We start from the raw sequence: 22,500 nt of genomic DNA on the forward strand, positions 1-22,500 counted from the left end.
GAGAGAGAGAGAGATATTTCCCACTGAGAGAGAGAGAGAGAGAGAGAGATTTCCCACTGAGAGAGAGAGAGAGAGAGAGAGAGAGAGCCTCTGAGAAAGGCGTTGGAGTAGGAGTGGGAGTTATTCAGCCAAAAGTTTGATCTTGTATCAAGACTCCATTTCTGGAGAGGCGTTCTGGGACAAATTTGCGGGAGGAATCGTCATTGATTCCGCGCCTCTGTCGAAGTTGCGCTTTGCGGTCTCGTCGATCGAGGTCAGTCGAGGAGATGATCGACTGGAGGATGGGAAATGGATGGGGTTGATAGAGAGAGAGAGAGAGAGAGAGAGAGAGAGAGAGAGAGGTGGGATTTCAGTGATGAATTACTGAAGACATGACATTTGAAATTTAAGATATGACATTTGAAGGGGGTGAACCAAAGAGAGAGAGAGAGAGAGAGAGAGAGAGAGAGAGAGAGAGAGAGGGAGGGGGGGGATTCAGTGATGAAATATTGAAGATATGACATTTGAAGAGGGAAACCAAAAAGAGAGAGAGAGAGAGAGAGAGAGAGAGAGAGGAGTTATGTGATGAATTACTGAAGTAGGACATTTGAAGGCGTATCCAGAACCAAAGAGAAAGAGAGAGAGAGAGAGAGAGAGAGAGGAGTTACGTGATGAATCACTGAATACATGACATTTGAAAGCATGACCTAAGGCAAACTGAAGCTTTAATAGATACGTTAGTGAAATGGAATATGATGAACATGACGACATGACGTCGAAGCGATGAATAGAACCAAAAAAGGAAAATACCTAAGTTGAATTCAGTGAGACCTCCCTCCATATACTGGAATCACTAACCATACAACCACTAATTCCATTCCTGAGCTGACAGACTTCTTCCGCCCCTTCGACTATCGCTCTGAAAGAGTTCTTTGTTTAAGCGGGCTTCCCTGGGGCACTCGGCGTTCGTGTTCTGAGGCGTTTAGCCCCAGGACTGAGGTACTTTCGGCCATTCAGCTGTTAAGACAGTGAAGACAGGCACCTGGAGTGAGTGGCTGGACAGCAAAATGAAGAGATCCAGAAAATGAAGTATAAGGATCTATAGGTGGAACTTAGAGAAAAAAAGTTGCAATAAGAGGTGATAGTTAGAGAGGGTGGACAGCAACATTGAAGAAGGGACGCTGGAATGGGGGTTACTTAAGTAAAAGGATAAAAAGTAGATGCAGCTTCTACGGAGCCTTTTGATAAGTTTCGTCGTCGGTGAAAAATGAGACGTCTGTTAAAACTTATTGACTGATTTCTGTCAAATGGCATCGCAAGAAAAACATTGATAACAATTAGACTGTAAAACATATATACTTCAGTATCCATACTTTCTTAATCTTTATTGCCTAAACACAAGAAGGTACAATGTAATTATTTTATATAGGTAAAATTAAACTTCTTTTAATATGCCTCATATGTCTGTTGTGTAATCTGAGTGCTAGGCCTCTCTCTCTCTCTCTCTCTCTCTCTCTCTCTCTCTCTCTGTTACAGCTTTTGTTTCATATTCTGTGGAAATTTGTTTTGCAGGTCACTGGCCTTTTAAAAATGTTCTCAATGTATCTTTGTATATTTTGAATAATAATAATAATAATAATAATAATAATAATAATAATAATAATAATAATAATAATAATAATCATGTTGTATGTCAGGTCCACAATAATATTCAGTAGTGAATTATGTTGATTTCTGTAACAATAATAATAATAATAATAATAATAATAATAATAATAATAATAATAATAATAATAATAAAATTCTGAAGACTTTACCTGTCTTCCAGTTACTTACAGATGAGTAATAATAATAATAATAATAATAATAATAATAATAATAATAATAATAATAATAATAATAAAATTCTGAACACTCTGACCTGTCTTTCAGTTACATACAGAAGAGTAATAATAATAATAATAATAATACTAATAATAATAATAATAATAATAATAAAATGTAAAATTCTGAAGACTCTGACCTGCCTTCCAGTTACTTACAGAATAATAATAATAATAATAATAATAATAATAATAATAATAATAATAATAATAATAATAATAATAATAATAATAATAATAATAAAATTCTGAAGACTCTGACCTGTCTTTCAATTACTTATAGAAGTAATAATAATAATAATAATAATAATAATAATAATAATAATAATAATAATAATAATAATAAAATTCTGAAGACACTGACTTGTCTTCCAGTTACTTACAGAAGAGCAATAATAATAATAATAATAATAATAATAATAATAATAATAATAATAATAATAATAATAAAATTCTGAAGACTTTGGCCCTTTCTTGCTGTTATTTATTATAAACATCCTTTGAAATAACTCTTAGATCTACAGAAGGTTTACAAAATGTGAGGCGAAAAGAAATGAAAAGAAATCCCATAGTTACTTTGACGATGTAATTGACAGAGAAAAACATCTGGCAAGAAAAAAAAAAGTTACAATAGTCAGGCTTGTACATACTGCATAAAAATACTCATTTCAGAATATGCGAGGTTTTTTCAAGCAGATAATTGACGTTTATTTTTTATTGATCAAGAGCAAATGAAAAAAAAAGCTTATCACTGAGTGAAAGCTTTTTTTTGGACCACTCAAACCAAATCTTGCTTAACTCAAAATATATCTATAGGGTTAAAGAAAAGTAGATATAGGGAGGTTCTATATACAGATAAAACAGCTAGATAGACAGACAGACAGATAGACAAACAACTCAGTTGCTTCGGAAGCCAAAAAATAAGAAAATATAACAAAAGACAAAAGTTAATCAACTCTAAATCACTGGCATTGTCCGTGATAGGAATCTACCTTTAAATAATGGAATATTATTCATAATGTTATTCATCCTCGTATGAAGGAGACCTAGATTTCTGTTCGACGATGAATTTTGGATTTGACAGTCCGTCGTTTTGACAGCTGCTGTCTAATTTTTCCTGTCAGGGTGGTCAAGAAAACAGTCATTTCTTAAAGGACTTGGCGACGGTCAAGCCTTGTAGCTTCCGTACCCGTACCAGATGTCAAGTACTAAAATTAAAGATTAATTCTTGAGACAGGACTCATATTGTGGCCAGAAACAGCAATCACATTCGCTGTCAACACGAAAACAAACAGATCGAACCAGATTAGACGGGTCTTATGAGATTTTAAACAGGATAGAAAAAAAAAACCCGTCTGCGATGGACTGTCATTCTCACTCCTTCTTTCCCCCTACCCTTTACTCTCCCTCCCCAACCAACACCACCCGCCCCCACTCACCCCCTCCCTCCCTCTCCCTAGCACTCTCGTGAGAGGGGAGAGAGAGGGGGGAGGGGAAAGGGTCTCTCTCATTCATTCTCACCCCGAAACGAGATCGAGAATCTCTCGCCATCTCTTTTCTCTCTACATATGCCTGGTTTGGTTCATGGACCCCATGCCGGATTGGGTGGCGCCCTTGTTTTGACCCATCTGGAGACCGATTTGCCCGTCTCGTAGCATCCTCTGCTGGTCCTCGTCCCACTCTCTCTTGTTCTCGTCGGACATTTTGGGACCCAGGGTTGGACCCGTGTACTCCGGGTGCTTCTGGGTCTGGGGATGAAAGAGGAAGAAGATGAAGAACGGGGAGTCAGGTTGGTTGCTGATACGAGCAGGGAGGTACTTGCTAGGTTGTCTTGGAAAAGGGGTGATAAATAGATAATTGAGTAAATAAGTAAATAAATGTTTAAATGAATAAGTAGATAAGAAATTAAGATACACACACACACATATATATATATATATATATATATATATATATATATATAAATTTAAATATATATTTATTTGAATATATTTGTTTAACTTTTTTGTTAGCTTTGATTGAGGTCTGTCCCACTTACATTTCAAAATTTAAATGAATGAATAAATAATTAAACAAATAAATAAAATACATACATGAATAAATGAAATATACATATATACATACATGTATACATATATATTATTATCATATATATCTATATTTAACTTTTTCTCAAATTTCGGTTAAGGTTCGTCTCACTCATATTTGAAAATTCAGAAAGTGTACCTTTCACAAAATAGAATATTCAAGGGAAAAGAAGTAATGGCTACAAGGTGAAGTATCATAGTCATGCTATAAAAAAATTATTTAAATTTGTTATAGCTCGCAGTGAGCTTATTTTCTAATTAAACATATATAATACCCTGGGCTAAACGAAGATATACAATAGGAATTGGGAATAGGAAGGATATATTAAAGCTAAGAATAGGAAAGATGTAATAAATCAGTAAGAAAGAAAGGGGGTTCATTTCACCCTCAAGAAAAGGAACACAACAAAATATGATAAAGCAAGAGAAGAGAAAACTAGAAATAAAAACTAGAATGGAATAAAACTCAATAAACTGCACTTGGTGAATAACCAATAACAGTAAAGAAATTTAAAAAATATATGAGTGCTTGGAAAATGAACTGAAATCTAAGTTTTCCTTTGGCTGTGCAGAGTCCAAAGGTCCACATCAGGCCTGTTAATCCTCTCAGTGCTATACCACACTTACAGGGGGCTTTAGGGCAAGAGCCCGTGCTGGCACAAAGCCGGCTTGGTCTAAACCAACCAAATTTAAGAAAAATTGTCTGGATAACTCTTGAAAATTCTCAAGAAAAGACAAAAGCTATGTAAATCAAACTAATGGAGAAAGCTAAGTATACCTTAGTTTAACCAGACCACGAGATGATTAACAGCTCTCCTAGGGCTGGCCCGAAGGATTAGATTTATTTTACGTGGCCAAGAGCCAATTGGTTACCTAACTAATGGAGAAACTAAGCCTTGTAAGGTCACACTAAATACTGATCATAAATACTAATCGTTTTATTAAAGTCTCGTACGAAATATGGCAGGAATATTATTATGAATGAAATCTCAGTTCGTCCATAAGTCTGCCTAAGCGTTCTGTTTTCTTCTCTTCGGAATGGAGTTAGAAAATAATTACTTAATAGTTCCCAATCCAACATAAGGTCTGACATTGTAAAAGATACTCAAGGTATATTGGTGAAAATAATAAGTAAGAAGAATACAAATTAATGGAACGTAGAGGGTAAACCACAGAAAAAAAAAAAACTAGAATCTGTAACCCCCTGGGGGGCTATTATGAATATTAAAACCCCCCCAAAATAAAAAGATTTTTGAGGAACATTCTCAGACCTTTTTGAAGGTTGGTTTACAGGCTGAAACTTCCAAACCCACCTTCCAGACTCTGTTATTGCCTGGAACGAGGCTGCTCAAAAGCCTGGCCTGGACTCTTGTCAAACGAGCAAGAGGCAGTTGATGGAATAGCGAAATTCAGTTCGGGGAGCTGGGCCGAAATAATTATTCACAAAGCACGAAGTCATTATTTTCGAAAGCTGATATTTGGACCGGTGCATAAAACAGAAAAACAAGTAAAAAATGCGGCGCAATCGAGTTTCCTGTACAGCCGCTATAAAGTATAATCAAGGCTACCGAAAATAGATCCATCTTTCGGTGGCCTCGGTATAATGCTGTATGAGCAGCGGCCCATGAAACTTTAACAACGGCCCAGTGGTGACCTGGCCTATATTGTTGCGAGATACACCATTATGGCTAACTTTCACCTTAAATAAAATGAAAACTCCTGAGGCTAGAGGGCTGCAGTTTGGTATGTTTGATGATTGGAGGGTGGATGATCAACATACCAATTTGCAGCTCTCTAGCCTCAGTAGTTTTTAAGATCTGAGGGCGGACAGAAAAAGTGCGGACAGAATAAAGTGCGGACGGACAGACAGAAACTAAAAATGGAGCTTGGAATCAAGGCCTTTTCAAAATCTATCTCAAAACTGAATCTAGTCTCCATGGGCCATTAGTCTACGCACCCACAAAATTTGATCCCAGTCTGCAGATCATTTCTGATACATCTCTTCAACAGACGGAGATACTAAGGTCAAAGTTCAACAAACACGTCAGGAACTTACGAAGCGTCCTAGGGAGTAGAGGCAGAGAACCACTTGGGGGATGTTGCGTCGCTCGTACAGGTCAGCGGTCTGGAAAATCTCCTCGTGGGGAAGGCCGTATTTCTTGACGGCTTCCTGGAATCTGGAATGAAGTTTCATGTCTCAAAAGCTTTCCGTGATTGATTGTATCAAAGATTTTCATTGTTGAAGGTGATATTGTACTGAGGGTAACTTACAATTTGCTTAAGATGGTGTGTCTTGTAGTTGTCAATGAAAAAGATATATAATGCTTATATTTTCTCAGTCTTTCAGTATAACTTGACTCAGATGAACTGTGGCTAGTTATTTAATTAAGATTAGATGTTAAGCAACGGCAGTTTTAAAGACAATTTGAGCTGCCCCTTCGAACTGAGATTTATATTAGCGTGGAACGACATTTCAAACTGTCCCTCCAAACTGAGAATGACAGTTTAACCTGCCCCTCTAACTGAAATTAAGCTGTCCCTCCAAAACTGAGGTTGATCTTAGCGTGGAACGACATTTCAAGCTGTCCCTCCAAACTGAGAATGACAATTTAACCTGCCCCTCTAACTAAAATTAAGCTGTCCCTCCAAAACTGAGGTTGATCTTAGCTTGGAGCGACATTTTAAGCTGTCCCTCCAAACTGAGAATGACAATTTAACCTGCCCCTCTAACTGAAATTAAGCTGTCCCTCCAAAACTGAGGTTGATCTTAGCTTGGAGCGACATTTTAAGCTCTCCCTCCAAACTGAGAATGACAATTTAACCTGCCCCTCTGACTGAAATTAAGCTGTCCCTCCAAAACTGAGGTTGATCTTAGCGTGGAACGACATTTCAAGCTGTCCCTCCAAACTGAGAATGACAATTTAACCTGCCCCTCTAACTGAAATTAAGCTGGCCCTCCAAAACTGAGGTTGATCTTAGCGTGGAACGACAATTGAAGCTGCCCCTAGAACTAAAACCGACCTTCACCAGCAACGGCTCCAGCAGCGTCCGAAGGTGGCCGCCTCCGAGGCGTTCCTCCTTACCTCTGAATGTTCTCCATGAGCTTGAAGGATCCTCCCGACGTCTGGATTTTCTTGACGGATCCCGGCTGGATCTTGTTGATCAGGTTGCAGAGGACGATGCCATCCCTGAAGACGTCCTCGAAGTTACCAGGGGGCAGCTTCTCCCCGAGGACGGCCTCGACCCACGCCATGACCTCGGCCTCGAGTTCCTTGTTGCGTCCCTGTAAATGACATCAGGTCAGTGAAGTGGTAAATGACATCAGGTCAGCGAGGCGGTAAATGGCATCAGGTTCAGTGAAGTGCTCTTTGAGGCATAGGTCCAGAAAGAACACTGACAATTCTATGAAAGTGGGAAGTTTTAGGGTTTGACCCCGAAGGAACAGACTTGCTTCTTGAAGGATGGGATGTTATGGGAGGTTGGGAAAACGGAAGGAGCAGCAGGCTGACCGCACGCAAGTTGCGTGCGATGTGAACACCAAAATTGAATCCACGTGATTTCAGGCAATTTTAATCAATACTCATAATTCCGAAGTCTTGAAGAAACATAAAAACATCGATATTATATGAGACATCTCACGCCTGTTCCCTGTTTTTTCCCTGAATTTGAATCTGTACATATCTCAGAGGGGAATTTATAATGATTGAATTCTTATAGATTTACATGTTTCAAAGAGTTTATGAACAGCAAACATAAGGGACAAGTGAGACCTGGGGGAACAAGGCATTGGCTGCTAATGTCTAAGTAGGTAGCCCTACCTCGCCCCTAACCCTTATCCCTGAATCACAGGAACAGTAAGGGGACAAGTCAGATGAATATGCTAACCATTTGAAATCATGTCAAACTGACATGCACATACCAATATACATACACGCACATACACATACACACGCAAACACACGCACACACACACACACACGCGCACACACACACACACACACACACACACATATATATATATATATATATATATATATATATATATATATATATATATATATATATATATATATATATATATATATAAAACAGTCATGAAATTATACACACACACACACACACACACATATATATATATATATATATATATATATATATATATATATATATATATATATATATATATATATGACACAAACGATCATGACAATGTAACACATTATTCTGTGGAACATCAACAAATAAAATAAGCAAATAAAAGCCGGGACTAGATTTCAGGGAATTCCGACAAAATCAATATTCCGCCAACGTTCATTTCTCTCATATTCCAGTAAGAAATTACCAGCGCCATCTCTCGATAAAATCCGCCGCAAACGTCACTGGAAATTTCATACAGCGAAGTTAATGGCGAAGCGACGCGTCGGCGGAGGCCGGGGAGGGGGTGGGGAGAGAAGGGAACGGCTGAAAGCAAAATAAATATTTGTAGTAAAAATACGAATATTCCCCACATCGACGTCGGCGAACTTATGCAGCCTGGTCTTCATTCGATTCGTAGAAAAAAAGTTTATACTATTTTTTGGCCATCAGGCGGGCTGGTAGCAGCGGCAGCGGCAAATCAGCAGCGGTAACAGCAATGGCAAAAGCAGCAGCGTGTCCAATGTCGCGGAGCTAAATGTAAACAAACGTTCGAATTCGCTGACGAAACGTTCGGAACTGAAAGTTTCGTGATTCGTGTCACGTGTCATTAAATTACCCCGCTGAATTTATCCACATGCGGATTACCTATTCACAACACCGTAACTCTCACCAAATAATGAATGAATCAGACAAGAACGTATTACGTTCACTGCTATTCTCGAAGTCGAAGCCGCCGCCGTGAGGCAGCGATGGGACGGAGCCACGGCCTCTGAAATGTGCAGCTAACACGAGGCCTAATTGCCTGGCTGGCTTTATGATCACGGTACGTGCGAATATTGTTACCCGGCAAAATCGTTGATGCGTTTCTAATTCTATGTCAAACGCTACGTAGAACTGTAAATACTCTTTCTACAAAACGATGAAAAGTGCTGAATGTAAATCGCTGTAGTTAAGACTCCCAAATTACCATTAACTTCATGTATCTGTCCGTGTGTACATCTGTCATCATTTTCTAGATAGAAGCAGACACAGTCTTTCTATCTGTATATCTATGCTCCATTTTGAATAGTTCCCTTAAAAGGCCACCTTTTTAAAGAGTTCCCTTAGAATGGCACCTTTTTAAAGAGTTCCCTTAAATGGGTACCTTTTTGAATAGTTCCCTTAAAAGGGCACCTTTTTAAAGAGTTCCCTTAAATGGGTACCTTTTTAAAGAGTTCCCTTAAATGGGCACCTTTTAAAGAGTTCCCTCAGAAGAGTTCTTATAAAGGGCTCCCTTTCAAGAGTTCCCTTGAGGTCCTCCCTTTAAAACGTTCCCTCAAAGGAGGTCCTTTTGAAGAGCCCCTATGAAAGAGTTCCCTTGAAAGTGCCCCTTTAAAGAGTTCCCTTAAAAGTGCCCCTGCAAAGAGTTCCCTTAAAAGTGCCCCTTTAAAGAGTTCCCTTAAAAGTGGCCCTCTAAAGAGTTCCCTTAAAAGTGCCCATTTGAAAGAGTTCTCTTCAAAGTGCCCCTTTAAAGAGTTCCCTTAAAAGTGCCCCTTTAGAGAGTTCCCTTAAAAGTGCCCCTTTAAAGAGTTCCCCGAATTTTAAAGCGTTCTCTCAAAAGGGCCCCTTAAAAGAGTTCCCTTAAAAGTGCCCCATCTAATAAACCCCCTTGAAAGTAACCCTCTCAAAGGTTCCCTTAAAAATACCCTTTAATCAAAATGGTCTTCTTAAAGGAAATCGTCGTGTCAACATCCCAAAGCAAAAAAAAAAAAAAAAAAAAGAGAAAAACAAAGTTTTGGCAAGAATCTAAAGTATATACGGATCCGCAGCCTACTCACTGAGTCTTATCTAAGATTTACGAATAAAATTCGTAAATTCGTCTTGTTTATTTCTGCCAGCTGATATTCAGGTCGCAGTTGTTGTTGTTATTATTATTATTATTATTATTATTATTATTATTATTATTATTATTATTATTATTATTAAAAAAACGAAACCTAAGTTGCTTTAAAATTTTATTAAGTTGTGGACATGTTGATATGTGCAAGTTTTATTTAGCCTCAAGGCTTGTGCAAACGCTGTGTCATTTCACTTATTCATTAGTACATGCAGTACGTGCATACATACATACATAACCATATATATATATATATATATATATATATATATATATATATATATATATATATATATATATACATACGTACATACATAAATGGCACTGAATATGTAAACACCTTTCTCTATTTTTTTAATGCAAAGGAAAGGACGATATATAAATATATGCTGCAGCGGACTTAGATCAGCTGACATCATTTTACAGCTGCGACGCCAGCTTACATATAAAATCAATCTGCTCACATGACTTTGCCAAAAAAATCAATTTTTGTAAGGCCTTCTAAACTACAACACCAATGCCTCCGCGTAATGTGCTTAATGCTAGTATGCTACTGAAGACTCGTGCAACATTTGTAATACAAATGCAATCGTCAGAGGCAGGTTCGTAAGCCTAACTTCAGAGATAGAGTACAGGTGGAACACGTGTTACTCGGCCGTCTCGGTATGATTCACTTCCACGAACACCTGCTACGGGTGGGGACAGGTGTTCGCCGTATACGGGACTCCTAATTACAATGACCTGGGAATTATTCAGTTTTTGTTCGATCATCCTTCCGACTTTCCGAATTAAGATACTACTTTTTGGAACCATCTTTATCTTTTGGGAATAATCTTTATCTTTTTTTTAATGATCTATTAGTAGTAGTTTCTACAATGGTTTACTATTTATAGTAGTACGATTTTTATGAAGCAAAATTCAATTAGCTGAAGATTGATTGAATTATACTACGACTACAAAGAAGATTTACCCCGAGGAAGATTTATTGAACTGCCATTAATCTGTCATACAAATTGAGACCAATAACTAACAATAACCTTGAACTTCTCCTACGTGATGCACGGAACACCAAGAGCTCTTTCTGGCATAAGGCCAACTCATTACGCCTACAACCCCAACAACCTTGCCACAACCGCTTGGCAACAATGAATATGTAAACTTATTCATATAGCAATATAAAATATGTATATATATGCGAAAAAATATATCTTCAGACTAGCTGTTCTTTCTATTTGTGATCGGTTCGAATCTCTCTCTCTCTCTCTCTCTCTCTCTCTCTCTCTCTCTCTCTCTCTCTCTCTCTCTCGTAATGAGCTGCGAATTCGAAGACACAAAGACAAGAAGGAAAAGAAGAAGTGAAGAAAAAGATAACCTCATGATGGATGCCTGTGTCAGTGATCACGGTCCCTGTAACGCCAGATAAAAATCTAGTCAATCAATCTCGAAAGCCGAAAGGGCCTGACATTTAGGACCAAGGAGCTAGCAAGAGGTCCAAAGCCTTGCAGGAGAGGGATTGAAAGTCACCTTACCCCTCAGTCGAATGGGCGTTTTACTCCGGTGCCTCGCTTTATCTTTTATTTATCAGTTTGCCCAACTGGCGTCACAGCACTTGGGATGAAATGATTCCGCCCTAAAACTTCTCCTCGCCACCTGGCGTTCGCCCTCCTTATTATCCCCAGAAATAGACAGAAAGGTGATCTCTGACCGCTTGCGCGAGAAAGAGAGAGAGAGAGAGAGAGAGAGTCCTGTCGCCAGAATTTGCAACGGGTAGCTGGCGATACTGGCGTCGGAAGGACTGACTGAAGCTGCGTGGCTTTTGGTTTCAGCAAAAGTTAGATGAATGCCAATATTCGCGTGGAGTTTGACGTAAGAATCTTAAAGTTGACGAAAAAAAATCCAAAAGTAAACACTAGCTACGTTCCTTTTTCAGTTGCTTCTCAAAGGTTCCCTGATGAGTGAGGAAGCTTTTATCTCCAGAGAGCTAGAGGCTTTTACCTCTAGATGCCTTGACTATAGAGGCTCTTTATCCTAGACCTCTGGGTGCTAGAGGCTTTCATTTCTAGATGCCTGGAGGAGAGAGGTTGTTTTCTCCAGATTTCTAGGTGTAAGAAACTCTTATTTCTAATTGCCTAGAGGAAAAAGGCTGATTTTCCATAGATCTCTAGGTGTAAGAGGCTGTCGTGTCTAAATTTCCAGATGAATGATACAGTTTTCTCTAGATTTCTAGATGTAAGACGCTTTTGTCTCTAGATGTCCAGACGAAAGAGGCTGTTTACCCTAGATTTCTAGATGTAAAGGGCTTTTATTTCTACTGTAGATGTCTGGGCGAAAGAGGGTGTTACCTCTAGATTTCTAGATGTAAGAGGCTTCTACATCTAGATAACTATATGACAATGTCTGTTTCCCCTAGATTTCCAGATGCAAGACGGTTTTATCTCCAGACGCCTTGATGATAGAGGCTCTCTACCCTAACTTTCTAGAAGTAATACGATTTTATATCTAGATGCCTAGACGAAAGATTCTGTTATCTCCAGATCTTTCGATGCAAGAGGCTGTCACGTCTAAACTTACAAACGAGAGAGAGAGAGAGAGGCAATTATTTCTAGATTTCTGGGGTTCTCTCCTCTCGAAGTAAAAGAGGAAGCCGTTATCTCCAAGTTATCTTCATTTCATACTCGTTTCTGTGTTCCGTCTTCTTCAAAAAAAGAAACCCTTGTATCTTTAATATCTCCATTTCCGCATTTCCATTCTCGACATAATGGAAAACAATTGAATATGCATTTAGATTTTTTTTCCAAAAGAGAAGCATTACAGAAAGCTGTCTGCGATATTTTCTCATCGGGAGAGAAACATTACACATATTGGCCTATCAGTTTTATCCCCCGTTTCCTCTTAGAAAGAGAAACATCAGAAAATCTGGCCATTCAGTTCCCTTCAGATGTTTTATTCACATCCGCCTTCTGAGCACCCGCGAAATCAGGACCGCCAAAATAGCCAAGCCCTTTCGACGGCAGGTGTGCCCCAGTGACGTCACAATCCGCCATTACCCCGCCGTTGCCCCGACGCCCAAGCTATGCCAATTCCGTAAATATTTACGTCGGAAACGTCAGGTTTGTTTTGGGGGTCAAAAAGCCCGCGGTTCCTTGAGGCGTGCTGATCCGAAGACCTGTCTAAACACTGACTGAGTCTCTCTCTCTCTCTCTCTCTCTCTCTCTCTCTCTCTCTCTCTCTCTCTCTCTCTCCGTCAGGTTATGAATAGGCTCGACGTTAAGCGTTCCATTTATCATCCAATCACTCAGGGGAGAAGCAATTGCAATCGCAAGATGCTTCATGCAATGCATTTAAAAAAAAAAAATCTTCCCCAAGTGGAAGTCTTGAAGACTGAAATAAATCCTTCAGAGCGAGAGCACCCTTGGGGTGGGGGGCGGGGGCACTTCAGGCGTGGGCAAGAAGTGGCTCTGGAGGTAGGTGGATTATAGAAGTGGTTCGAGTGTTTTTGGCAAAGCGATCTCTCGAATCTCGAACGGTGATGATGATGATGATGAATATTCTCGAAATTGGAGTGGTGTTGCTAGGTCCTTTCAGAAATGGAGCAATCTCTCTCTCTCTCTCTCTCTCTCTCTCTCTCTCTCTCTCTCTCTCTCTCTCTCTCTCTTCTTTAACTTCTTTTTCTGGTTAGTCCTACAGTGGAGTTCTGTTGCTACGCCCTTTTGGAACTCAAAATTCTCTCTCTCTCTCTCTCTCTCTCTCTCTCTCTCTCTCTCTCTCTCTCTCTCTCTCTCTCTCTCTCTCTTTTCTTTTCTTTAACTTCTTTTTTTCCTGTTAGTACTACTGGAATTCTGTTTTGGAACTCAAAATTCTCTCTCTCTCTCTCTCTCTCTCTCTCTCTCTCTCTCTCTCTCTCTCTCTCTCTCTCTCTCTCTCCTTCTACTTCACTTCAGTTTTTTTAGTTATTTTCTAATACCACTGCTGTTATATCTACAACTTCCTTTCTTCTACTTTCACTTCTACCTCTTCTGTTAATACTTCTACTTATACTACTTCAGCTATTCAGTTTTTCCTTTATTTTTCCACTGTTACTTCTATGGTTCGTCTACTTTTACTTCTGTTCCTTCTACAAATCACTCCTGTTCTTCCAAATTATATTACTTCTCTCTTTTCCTCCTCTATTACTATTTCTGTTTTCACTGCTTCCGTTCTCTTAGTTTCACTTCTTCTTCTTCGTCTTCGTCTACTTCTTCTTCTTCTTCTTCTTCTGCAATGACTTCACTTCTACTGACACTTCTGTCTCCATCTCTGCTTCTCCCACTTCATCATTCCCCACTAATCAATAAAAGGTTTTAAAAAATCTACAGCAACCTAGAAGAGTAACCTCACAGAACGCAGGCTAAAACACACTTACTTAAAGTAAAGGAGACAATAAATAAATAAACATGTCATCTCCATCATCAAAAGTAATAATAGACTCTCGGATTACAAATAAATCTAAAAGCTTTATTTCCACGCATTTACCTTCGTACCGCTTGGCCGATGCTACACACACACACACACACACACTCACACACACACAAAGCCAGCTTTTGTTTACGCTCTCATCTTGGCAAGCTTCTCGCGTTGCCATGGAAACGCAGACTCATTGTGCAATACCGGAGGAGCATCTTAAGAAAGGGCTTGTGGCTTATGAGGACGCATTGGGCGATTTCTCTGTACGATTGGTTCCAATCTTCAATCACCGGGATCTGACCTGGCTGCCTGTGGCTGGCGACAGCTTGCCCACACCTCCTCCACAAGTGGTCATGGGAGCTTAAAGATGTTTATGCCAGTTAACTGACTTCAAATTTCGAATTTTATTCATTCGTTTGTCGTCGTTGGTTGGTAAGCGACTGGGACTTCTTTTAAATGGCAAAAATTAAAAATTATATTGCATTTTTGCATTACGTTTGTTTCCGCTCAGCTTTTGCAGTTTCTCTCTCTCTCTCTCTCTCTCTCTCTCTCTCTCTCTCTCTCTCTCTCTCTCTCTCTCTCTCTCTCTCTCTCTCTCCTTTACGAAATGTTCTGTCAGACTGTCTGAGTGACTGTCTGTATCTGTTATGAATCCGTTCATTTTGGGTTTTTTTCGCTGATTTTATAGTAAACTGAGAGAGAGAGAGAGAGAGAGAGAGAGAGAGAGAGAGAGAGAGAGAGAGAGAGAAACTGTTTTCCTTCTTTTTCAGCCTTACAGGTGGATGCCTTAAGTCATTCCTCCACCTCCCCACCAACCAAATCTTGGCAGCAGCCGACGACCTCGTCTGCCAAGAGGGAAATGAAAGAAACTTCTATATATTCCGAAAACAGGAAAAAAGAGAGAGAGAGAGAGAAGTGGCAGGTTTAGCGAGGAGAGCAAAAGAGAAAGGAGAAAAGAAAAAAACGCCTCCCTGACTATGAATCCGTTTGGGAAGCCCTGAACGCCTGTGTGTGTGTGTGCTCTCTGGGCAAACAGGTGATCTTTGAAGATTCGATCCCTTGCAAGGGAGGTCTCCTCATTTAAAGTCAGCGATCACTTGGGTTCAATCGTTCTCCTGGGAGTTGACTTCCTTTCACAAGCCCTTCAAGGGAGATTTAAACCCCCATAAATCGTTTTCTTGGACGTGGACTTCCTTTCGCAAGTCCTTCAGAGGGAGATTTAACACCCCTCTGTAAGTAGATCAATCATCCTGAAAGGGTTTCACTTCACTCCTTCAAGGAGAATCAGTCATCCTCGAGCACCTTGACCACACTTCACTCCTCCGCTAAAGGAGTATCGGTCTCCATGCAGGGAGGGGGAAATCTCCAGTATGATCACCAGTGACTGAGATTCAATCACCCCTTCTGCTTGCCACCTCGAGAGGTTCGATCACCTGCCATGGTGTAGAAGTCATTTTCCTCCAAGGGTTGTAGTCCGTAGAGCCTAAAGGAGATTCATTCTCATTTATTTTGGATTTATAAAAGGAGAAGGGTCAGCATCCCGTGGGAAATCTAAACGAGAGTACCTGACCAGGCTGGGAAGGATCTCTTAATGAGCCAAATCTAAACAACAACGAAAGAACTGGTCTGTGGAATATGAAGCTACGTGCTGACTAGACAACTCTCATTCAGGCTTCATGAGCTTCAGCCTAAGGTCAGCGAGGCTAAGGTCACTGAGACTGAGGTGAAAGGAGCAAAGGCTATTTAGTCTAGGGTCGAAGACTTTAAGGTCAATGAGGCAAAAGTTAAAGAGGATAAGGTCATTGAGCTAAGGTCACTGAGACTGAGGTGAAAGGAGCTAAGGCTATTTAGTCTAGGGTCGAAGACTTTAAGGTCAATGAGGCTAAAGTTAAAGAGGATAAGGTCATTGAGCTAAGGTCACTGAGACTGAGGTGAAAGGAGCAAAGGCTATTTAGTCTAGGGTCGAAGACTTTAAGGTCAATGAGGCAAAAGTTAAAGAGGATAAGTTCATTGAGACTAAGGTCAGTAAGGCTAAGGTCACTGAGACTGACGTGAAAGGAGCTAAGGCTATTTAGCCTATCGTCGTAGACTTTAAGGTCAATGAGGCTAAAATTAAAGAGGATAAGGTCATTGACACTAAGGTCAGTGAGGCTAAGGTCACTGGGACTGAGGTGAACGGAGCTAAGGCCAGTGAGTGAGGTCAAAGACACTAAGGTCAATGAAGCTAAAGCTAAAGAGGATAAGGTCATTGAGACTAACGTCAGTGAGGCTGAGGTCATTGAGACTGAAGTTAAAAACGTTAAGGCTACTGAAACTAAGGTCCAAGAGGCCAAGGTCACTGAGACTGAAGCCAAAGAAGCTAAGGTCAGGCAGAATAAGGTCAGAGAGGTTAAGATCAGGGAGACTCAGGTCCAAGAGACTAGGAACAGTAAGTTGAAGGTCAAGGGAGCTGAGATCATTGAGAAAAAGGTCAAAGAGACTAAGTCCAATGAGACTAAGGTCAAAGAGACTAAGGTCAGTGAGATTAAGGTCAAAGAGACTAAGGGCAATGATACTTTAACCAAAGAGGAGCACAAGTAAAAGGAGAGAGCTAAAGGAGTGGTTGGTTAACCTCTTGGAGGATGGAAAGCCAAAAGACCCGGGAAACACTACAGCAGGATGAGAATTCCCGAGCAGGCAGGTAGAGGGACAGAGCCAATCAGTGATTCGTGAAATCCTAGACTCTTCGCATTGTATAAACCGGCAAGAATTTTCGAAGGTTTTGTTTTTCCTGCTGATTCCTTAACATGAGCAATATGATAAAACACAAGTGTTGTTTTTGTGAGTGAATATAGGACTGCTGGATTGCTATGGCAAGGCCTGGTTACTTGTTCATACCTGAGGATTGGACACACACACACACACACACACACACACACACACACATATATATATATATATATATATATATATATATATATATATATATATATATATATATATATATATTTATATATATATACTTTATATATGTAAAATATACATATATATATATATATATATATATATATATATATATATATATATATATATATATATATATATATGTATGTATGTATGTATGTATTTCCAGAGCCACTAAGAAAGGCAATATTTGGGGCTCGGTAATGAAACCCACACAGCTCTTTCTTAGAGCACTTTTTACGCCATTCTTTCAACTCGAGACTAAATGCAAGCCTCAGGATACGGACCGAGGAAAAATGGAGCCGTAACATAATGCTATCTTAGCTTCGACCTACAAGCGTCCTCTCTCTCTCTCTCTCTCTCTCTCTCTCTCTCTCTCTCTCTCTCTCTCTCTCTCTCTACATATCTATCTATTCCATGCCGAGATCAAAAAAATCGAGACGGAGATACGATTCATCTCTTTAGTTCACCGACGGAAATTATGCTAAGCAAACCCTCTGCTGAATAGCCGCGCCCAAATGGCGCATCCCCTTCTTCTTGCTTTGCGGGGGAAAAAAATATATATATAACATTAAAAAGTGTCAGCGCATTTGTTCCCTTTGAAGAAACGCGATGAAAACGCGCTCGGTAAGTTTGCCCGCCCTTTCAAGATATCGAGAACGTTCTTGACATTTCTTACGAGATACGATTGAGGCTTCTGGAAAGCGTGGGCAGCGCCCTTCCCTCCTTATCCTCCCAGACAATTAGCGATTGCACTCGACGCGTCGTGCATAAAAACTAGCCTGAAATATCAAGTTTCTCCTTCCGGGAAAACGTAATCGAGAGAGAGAGAGGCAGAGAGACAGACAGACAGACAGAGATATGGGCGTCTCGGCGTCACGAGAAAATCGGAGGTCATACTTTAAGGTGAGGTTAAGATGGGAGAACTAATTACCACAACCTCAGGTGGGTCTGATTCGTTCTCTGAATTTCGACGTGAAATGAAGTGAATGAAGGACTAATGGCAACGACGATAACGCCAGAGAAAAGTCATTCGAAAACGCGACGAGAATACCATTCACGATCGTAGAATGCAAATTAGCTCCCATCACAAATCAGTCGGAGTTTCGCAAACGCGCAGGAGTCGCCATCTTCAAAGACAGGGGCCTTTGAAATCCATGACACAACGGAGATCGCACGTGAGAGGAGTGGGACAGCTCAGTTCACACATGACACAGGTGACACTTACCGGCATGTTTCAGGGGGAAACAGGTAGTTGTCGGCGCCTCGAGAGGAAGAAGGAACGAGAGAGAGAGTGTGTGAGGAGCTGATGTTGTATTGCTGGTGGTGAGTTGAACGATGCGACAGCCACTAGGTTTGGTGGCGGGGCCGAAGATAAGAGGGGTGACACGGACGTACACACGAACGCCTCCACCCCTCTCTCTCTCTCTCTCTCTCTCTCTACCTCTTGGATTGGGATGGGTGGCACTTCAGGTCAGGGGAGAGGGCGTGGGCAGGCAGCACTCAGGAGGTGGCAATGAAGCCCTGACGGGGCCCCAGGACCAAGACCGAGGTCTTCAACGCCAGGACCGAGATGATCGTGAGTGCCAGCAAACTTGTCAGAAGGGGAGGGAGGGGGGAGAGAGAGGCCCACACAGGTCCCTCCTCCTCCTCCTCCTCCCCCTCCCCCCTCAACCCAAGTAGAGTGGGTGTCTAAGGGCGGGAGAACCTCAAAGGACGTGGGTGGAAAGAAGAGGCCCACCACGTGGACCTGATGGGAGGGAAGATTTTGGGAAGGAGGGAACCGTTGCCACGCCCATGCCCATGATATCAGGGCACACTTCTGCCCGCCAGCCGATTTGCTTTGTATGACGCCATGGGAGATTTACAGTAACAGATGAAGCTGTGGGTTTCTAAAATAAAGAACGAGAGAGAGAAGGCACTTTACTTTAAGTGTTTTTGTTTTTTTTTTTAGTATGAGAACTTGTTTTCATAATAATTTACCCGGCTGTCTTGTCAAAACACCTAATACACTCAGGCAGGTGCAGTCTGCCACAAAACAGCGAGCTGAAAATATCCAGTCTTCCCGTTTTTCTTGTTATTTACTTTTTTACTTTATGTTCTTGACACGAAAGACTTCAGTACACAAGTGTGTCTTATGAAATCATTAACCTTTTATTATTATTATTATTATTATTATTATTATTATTATTATTATTATTATTATTATTATTATTATTATTCGAAGACGAATCCTATTCGTATGGAACAAGCCTACAAGGGCCACTGACTTGAAATTCAAGCCTCCAAAGAATATAGTTTCATTGGAATGAGGTTACAGAAGATGACAGAAAATACAGACAGGAGAAAAATGCCCAGTGCAGGGTGAATTGCTTTAGGGTAGTATTGCACTGCACCTTCGCTGTTGTATTTCATGCAACAGAATCTTACACACTATTTCTTGATGGAGCCAGCGTAGGAAGGAAGGAAGAAAGGAAGAAGGTAGGAAGAACTGTGTCGCAAAGTATGCCCGCTAAGGAGGTCATCACACATCTCAATCAACTATTCAGCTCATTACAAAACAAGTGAAAAGTGCGCCGAAGTTTCTTCGGCGCAATCGAGTTTTCTGTACAGCGTATAATGCTGTAAGAAACTCTCAGCCACGACCCACGAAACTCTCAGCTGCGGCCCATGAAACTTTCAGCCACGGCCCGGTGGTGCCCTGTGTTGGTATCTATAACGGGGCCAGACGTACGATTATGGCTAACTTTAACCTTAAATCAAATAAAAACTACCGAGGCTAGAGGGCTGTAATTTGGTATGTTTGATGATAGGAGGGTGGATGATCAACATACCAATTCGCAGCCCTCTAGCCTCAGTAGTTTTTAAGACCTGAGGTCGGACAGAGAATGTGCCGACGGACAGCCAAATAGCCATCTCAATAGTTTTCTTTTACAGAAAACTAAAAACCTTCCGTTTTGCTCAGCTTTCTCTTTCTACTGACAGATCCTTTCCCTCCATCTCACTTCCTTCAATCTCTCATTTTAGAAATGACAAGATTTCCTAATTGCCATTCTCCAGAGGTCGGACATCTTTAGGGACGAAAAAGAGGAAAAAGTTGACACGAGTCTGAAAGTCTTTTCGAGTTGAGAAATCGCGTCTTGCCAAGAGTTAGTCAATCGCCGACTTGATCTTATTTGAGGAGAGAGACGGGGGACAGAGAGAAATAGAGACAGATAATAGATGATGGGTGAGTGAAATATCTGCGCGACAAAAGGTTACCTGTAACAGTTGCACAAAAGGAAAGGATGGGAAATCAGAATATGGGTTTTATAATTGCATAACAAAATTGCCAGAGTGCACCAATGTTTTAAAAGCTTTAAGCTTTAGTCAGGTCTTTTGATATCAAACTTAAGCTTTGGTAGAATTATTGGGGTTGGTACACTAAACTTGAACCAACCGACAGAAGATGGAAAACGGAAGACGAGAGAGAGTTCCAAAGCAAAGGAAGCTGGCAGTGGACGTGGGGAGGTTGGGGTTGGGGGGGGGAGTAGGTTGGCGGGTATTACGAGCGTAATATGAGGACATCAGGCTAGCTCTCTCTCTCTCTCTCTCTCTCTCTCTCTCTCTCTCTCTCTCTCTCTGGGGATTTCCGATAGCCATTTCTATCCAATAATCTATCCTATAATCTCCATTTTTTCAAAAAGCGTTTTTGTTCCATTAATCCCTGAAGTTCTATTATATGTGCGTCTGTATAATACCCTATAGTCTCCCTTCTTCCACGAAGCGGAAGACCTTGATACAGAAATTACGTTATAGTGACATGTGTTGATTATCATTTGATTCATTGTACCTATAATAATATATATATATATATATATATATATATATATATATATATATATATATATATATATATATATATATATACATACACACATATATATATGTATATACATATATATATATATATATACTATAGTTTATGTTCATTCTTACTTTTTTGGTGATTTTATTAGCTTGAAAACACTGATAATTATTTATTTTAATAATTTGTTTTTCCTTCCTATGTTATCAGTTATCTCTTTTACTACTTTAAATGTGAGTTTTAAAGCTTTTGTAATTGAAACATGTGATATTATGTATGAACACACACAAGTATCCCTTTAAAACGGTGCGGAAAAATTCACGAAATTTCGAATGGTGCAAAGGTACTTATTTTATACATAAGTTAATCCACAGGTTTATACAATCAAATATTCACTGTATTTCTTTATTATACATCAATAATATATGTTTTCTGTGATCCCAACTACAATGAAACAAAAATATATATTGCAGTGAGGAAATACCTCTTCTGATTGCAAGCACTATGGACTGAAATAAATCAGTGAATAAAAGACATAAAAGTAGATATAAAATATCTAATCGATAAAGAATAAGTATTGAAACGATAAAACGTAAGAAATAAAATAGATCAGCCAAGCATTATGGACTGAAATAAATCAGTGGATAAAAGACATAAAAGTAAATATAAAATATTTAATAGATAAAGAATGAGTACAGAAACGGTAAAACGTAAGAAATAAAATAGAAGATCAGCCAATGGCAGTCAAGAGAACGAGATATGGGTAATAGAAAACGGAGATAAAATGAGCAGATGGACGGGGAGTCTTGTTTATTCAGTTTGCAAATAAAGGAGGAGAGAGAGAGAGAGAGAGAGAGAGAGAGAGGTCATGGGAAACCCGAAGCTTTGCTCCATAACTTCCGCCAATCGGCTATAGAGGAAAAACATTTATCGTTTTATTTTTACAATTATCACTGAATAAATTATTGTATAATTGTTGTTGTGGCTATTATTGTTATTTTTATTACCAAAGGCAAAAGGCTTATTCTTTGTTTGGTTATTTGTTCACAGGATCACGAATGAAATTATATTTATTACGCTTATCAACCTGTGTAATGGTATTCAGCTTGTCACAATTATTATTATTATCATTATTATTATTATTATTATTATTATTATTATTATTATTATTATTAACACTTGAGAATTTACAGAGAAATCGTCTGAATAAGACAAGAGATATGACAGAAAACAGCTGAGAGAGAGAGAGAGAGAGAGAGAGCTCATGAATATCTGTATTATACAGAGAGCGAAGTTGTTGAAACT

General features: G+C 39.8%; 2 protein-coding genes across 3 annotated transcripts in view; one reads left to right on the forward strand and one right to left on the reverse strand.

Moving 5' to 3' along the window:
- The window catches only part of LOC136832305 (muscle-specific protein 20-like), a 58,409-nt gene that overhangs the window by 26,086 nt on the left and 9,823 nt on the right, over positions 1-22,500 (forward strand). The window lies entirely within an intron of this gene.
- On the reverse strand, positions 2,434-19,197 carry LOC136832306 (muscle-specific protein 20). Its single transcript, XM_067093214.1, has 4 exons — positions 18,577-19,197; positions 7,033-7,232; positions 6,006-6,126; positions 2,434-3,610 (listed from the first exon to the last, which is right to left on the reverse strand). Exons 1-4 carry the CDS (start codon positions 18,580-18,582, stop codon positions 3,425-3,427), a joined length of 513 nt encoding a protein of 170 aa, XP_066949315.1. The 5' UTR covers positions 18,583-19,197; the 3' UTR covers positions 2,434-3,424.

The sequence above is a fragment of the Macrobrachium rosenbergii genome, chromosome 49, assembly GCF_040412425.1.
Source record: "Macrobrachium rosenbergii isolate ZJJX-2024 chromosome 49, ASM4041242v1, whole genome shotgun sequence".
In the NCBI taxonomy this organism is placed as follows: domain Eukaryota; kingdom Metazoa; phylum Arthropoda; class Malacostraca; order Decapoda; family Palaemonidae; genus Macrobrachium; species Macrobrachium rosenbergii.

What these genes read in the sequence shown, in the direction of transcription:
- LOC136832306 (XM_067093214.1), bottom strand. An exon ending in CTCATGGAGAACATTCAGAG is followed by an intron (nt 6,127 to 7,032) that starts GTAAGGAGGAAC and finishes ACTTCATTCCAG; the next exon opens with ATTCCAGGAAGCCGTCAAGA. An exon ending in TCTACTCCCTAGGACGCTTC is followed by an intron (nt 3,611 to 6,005) that starts GTAAGTTCCTGA and finishes TTTCATCCCCAG; the next exon opens with ACCCAGAAGCACCCGGAGTA.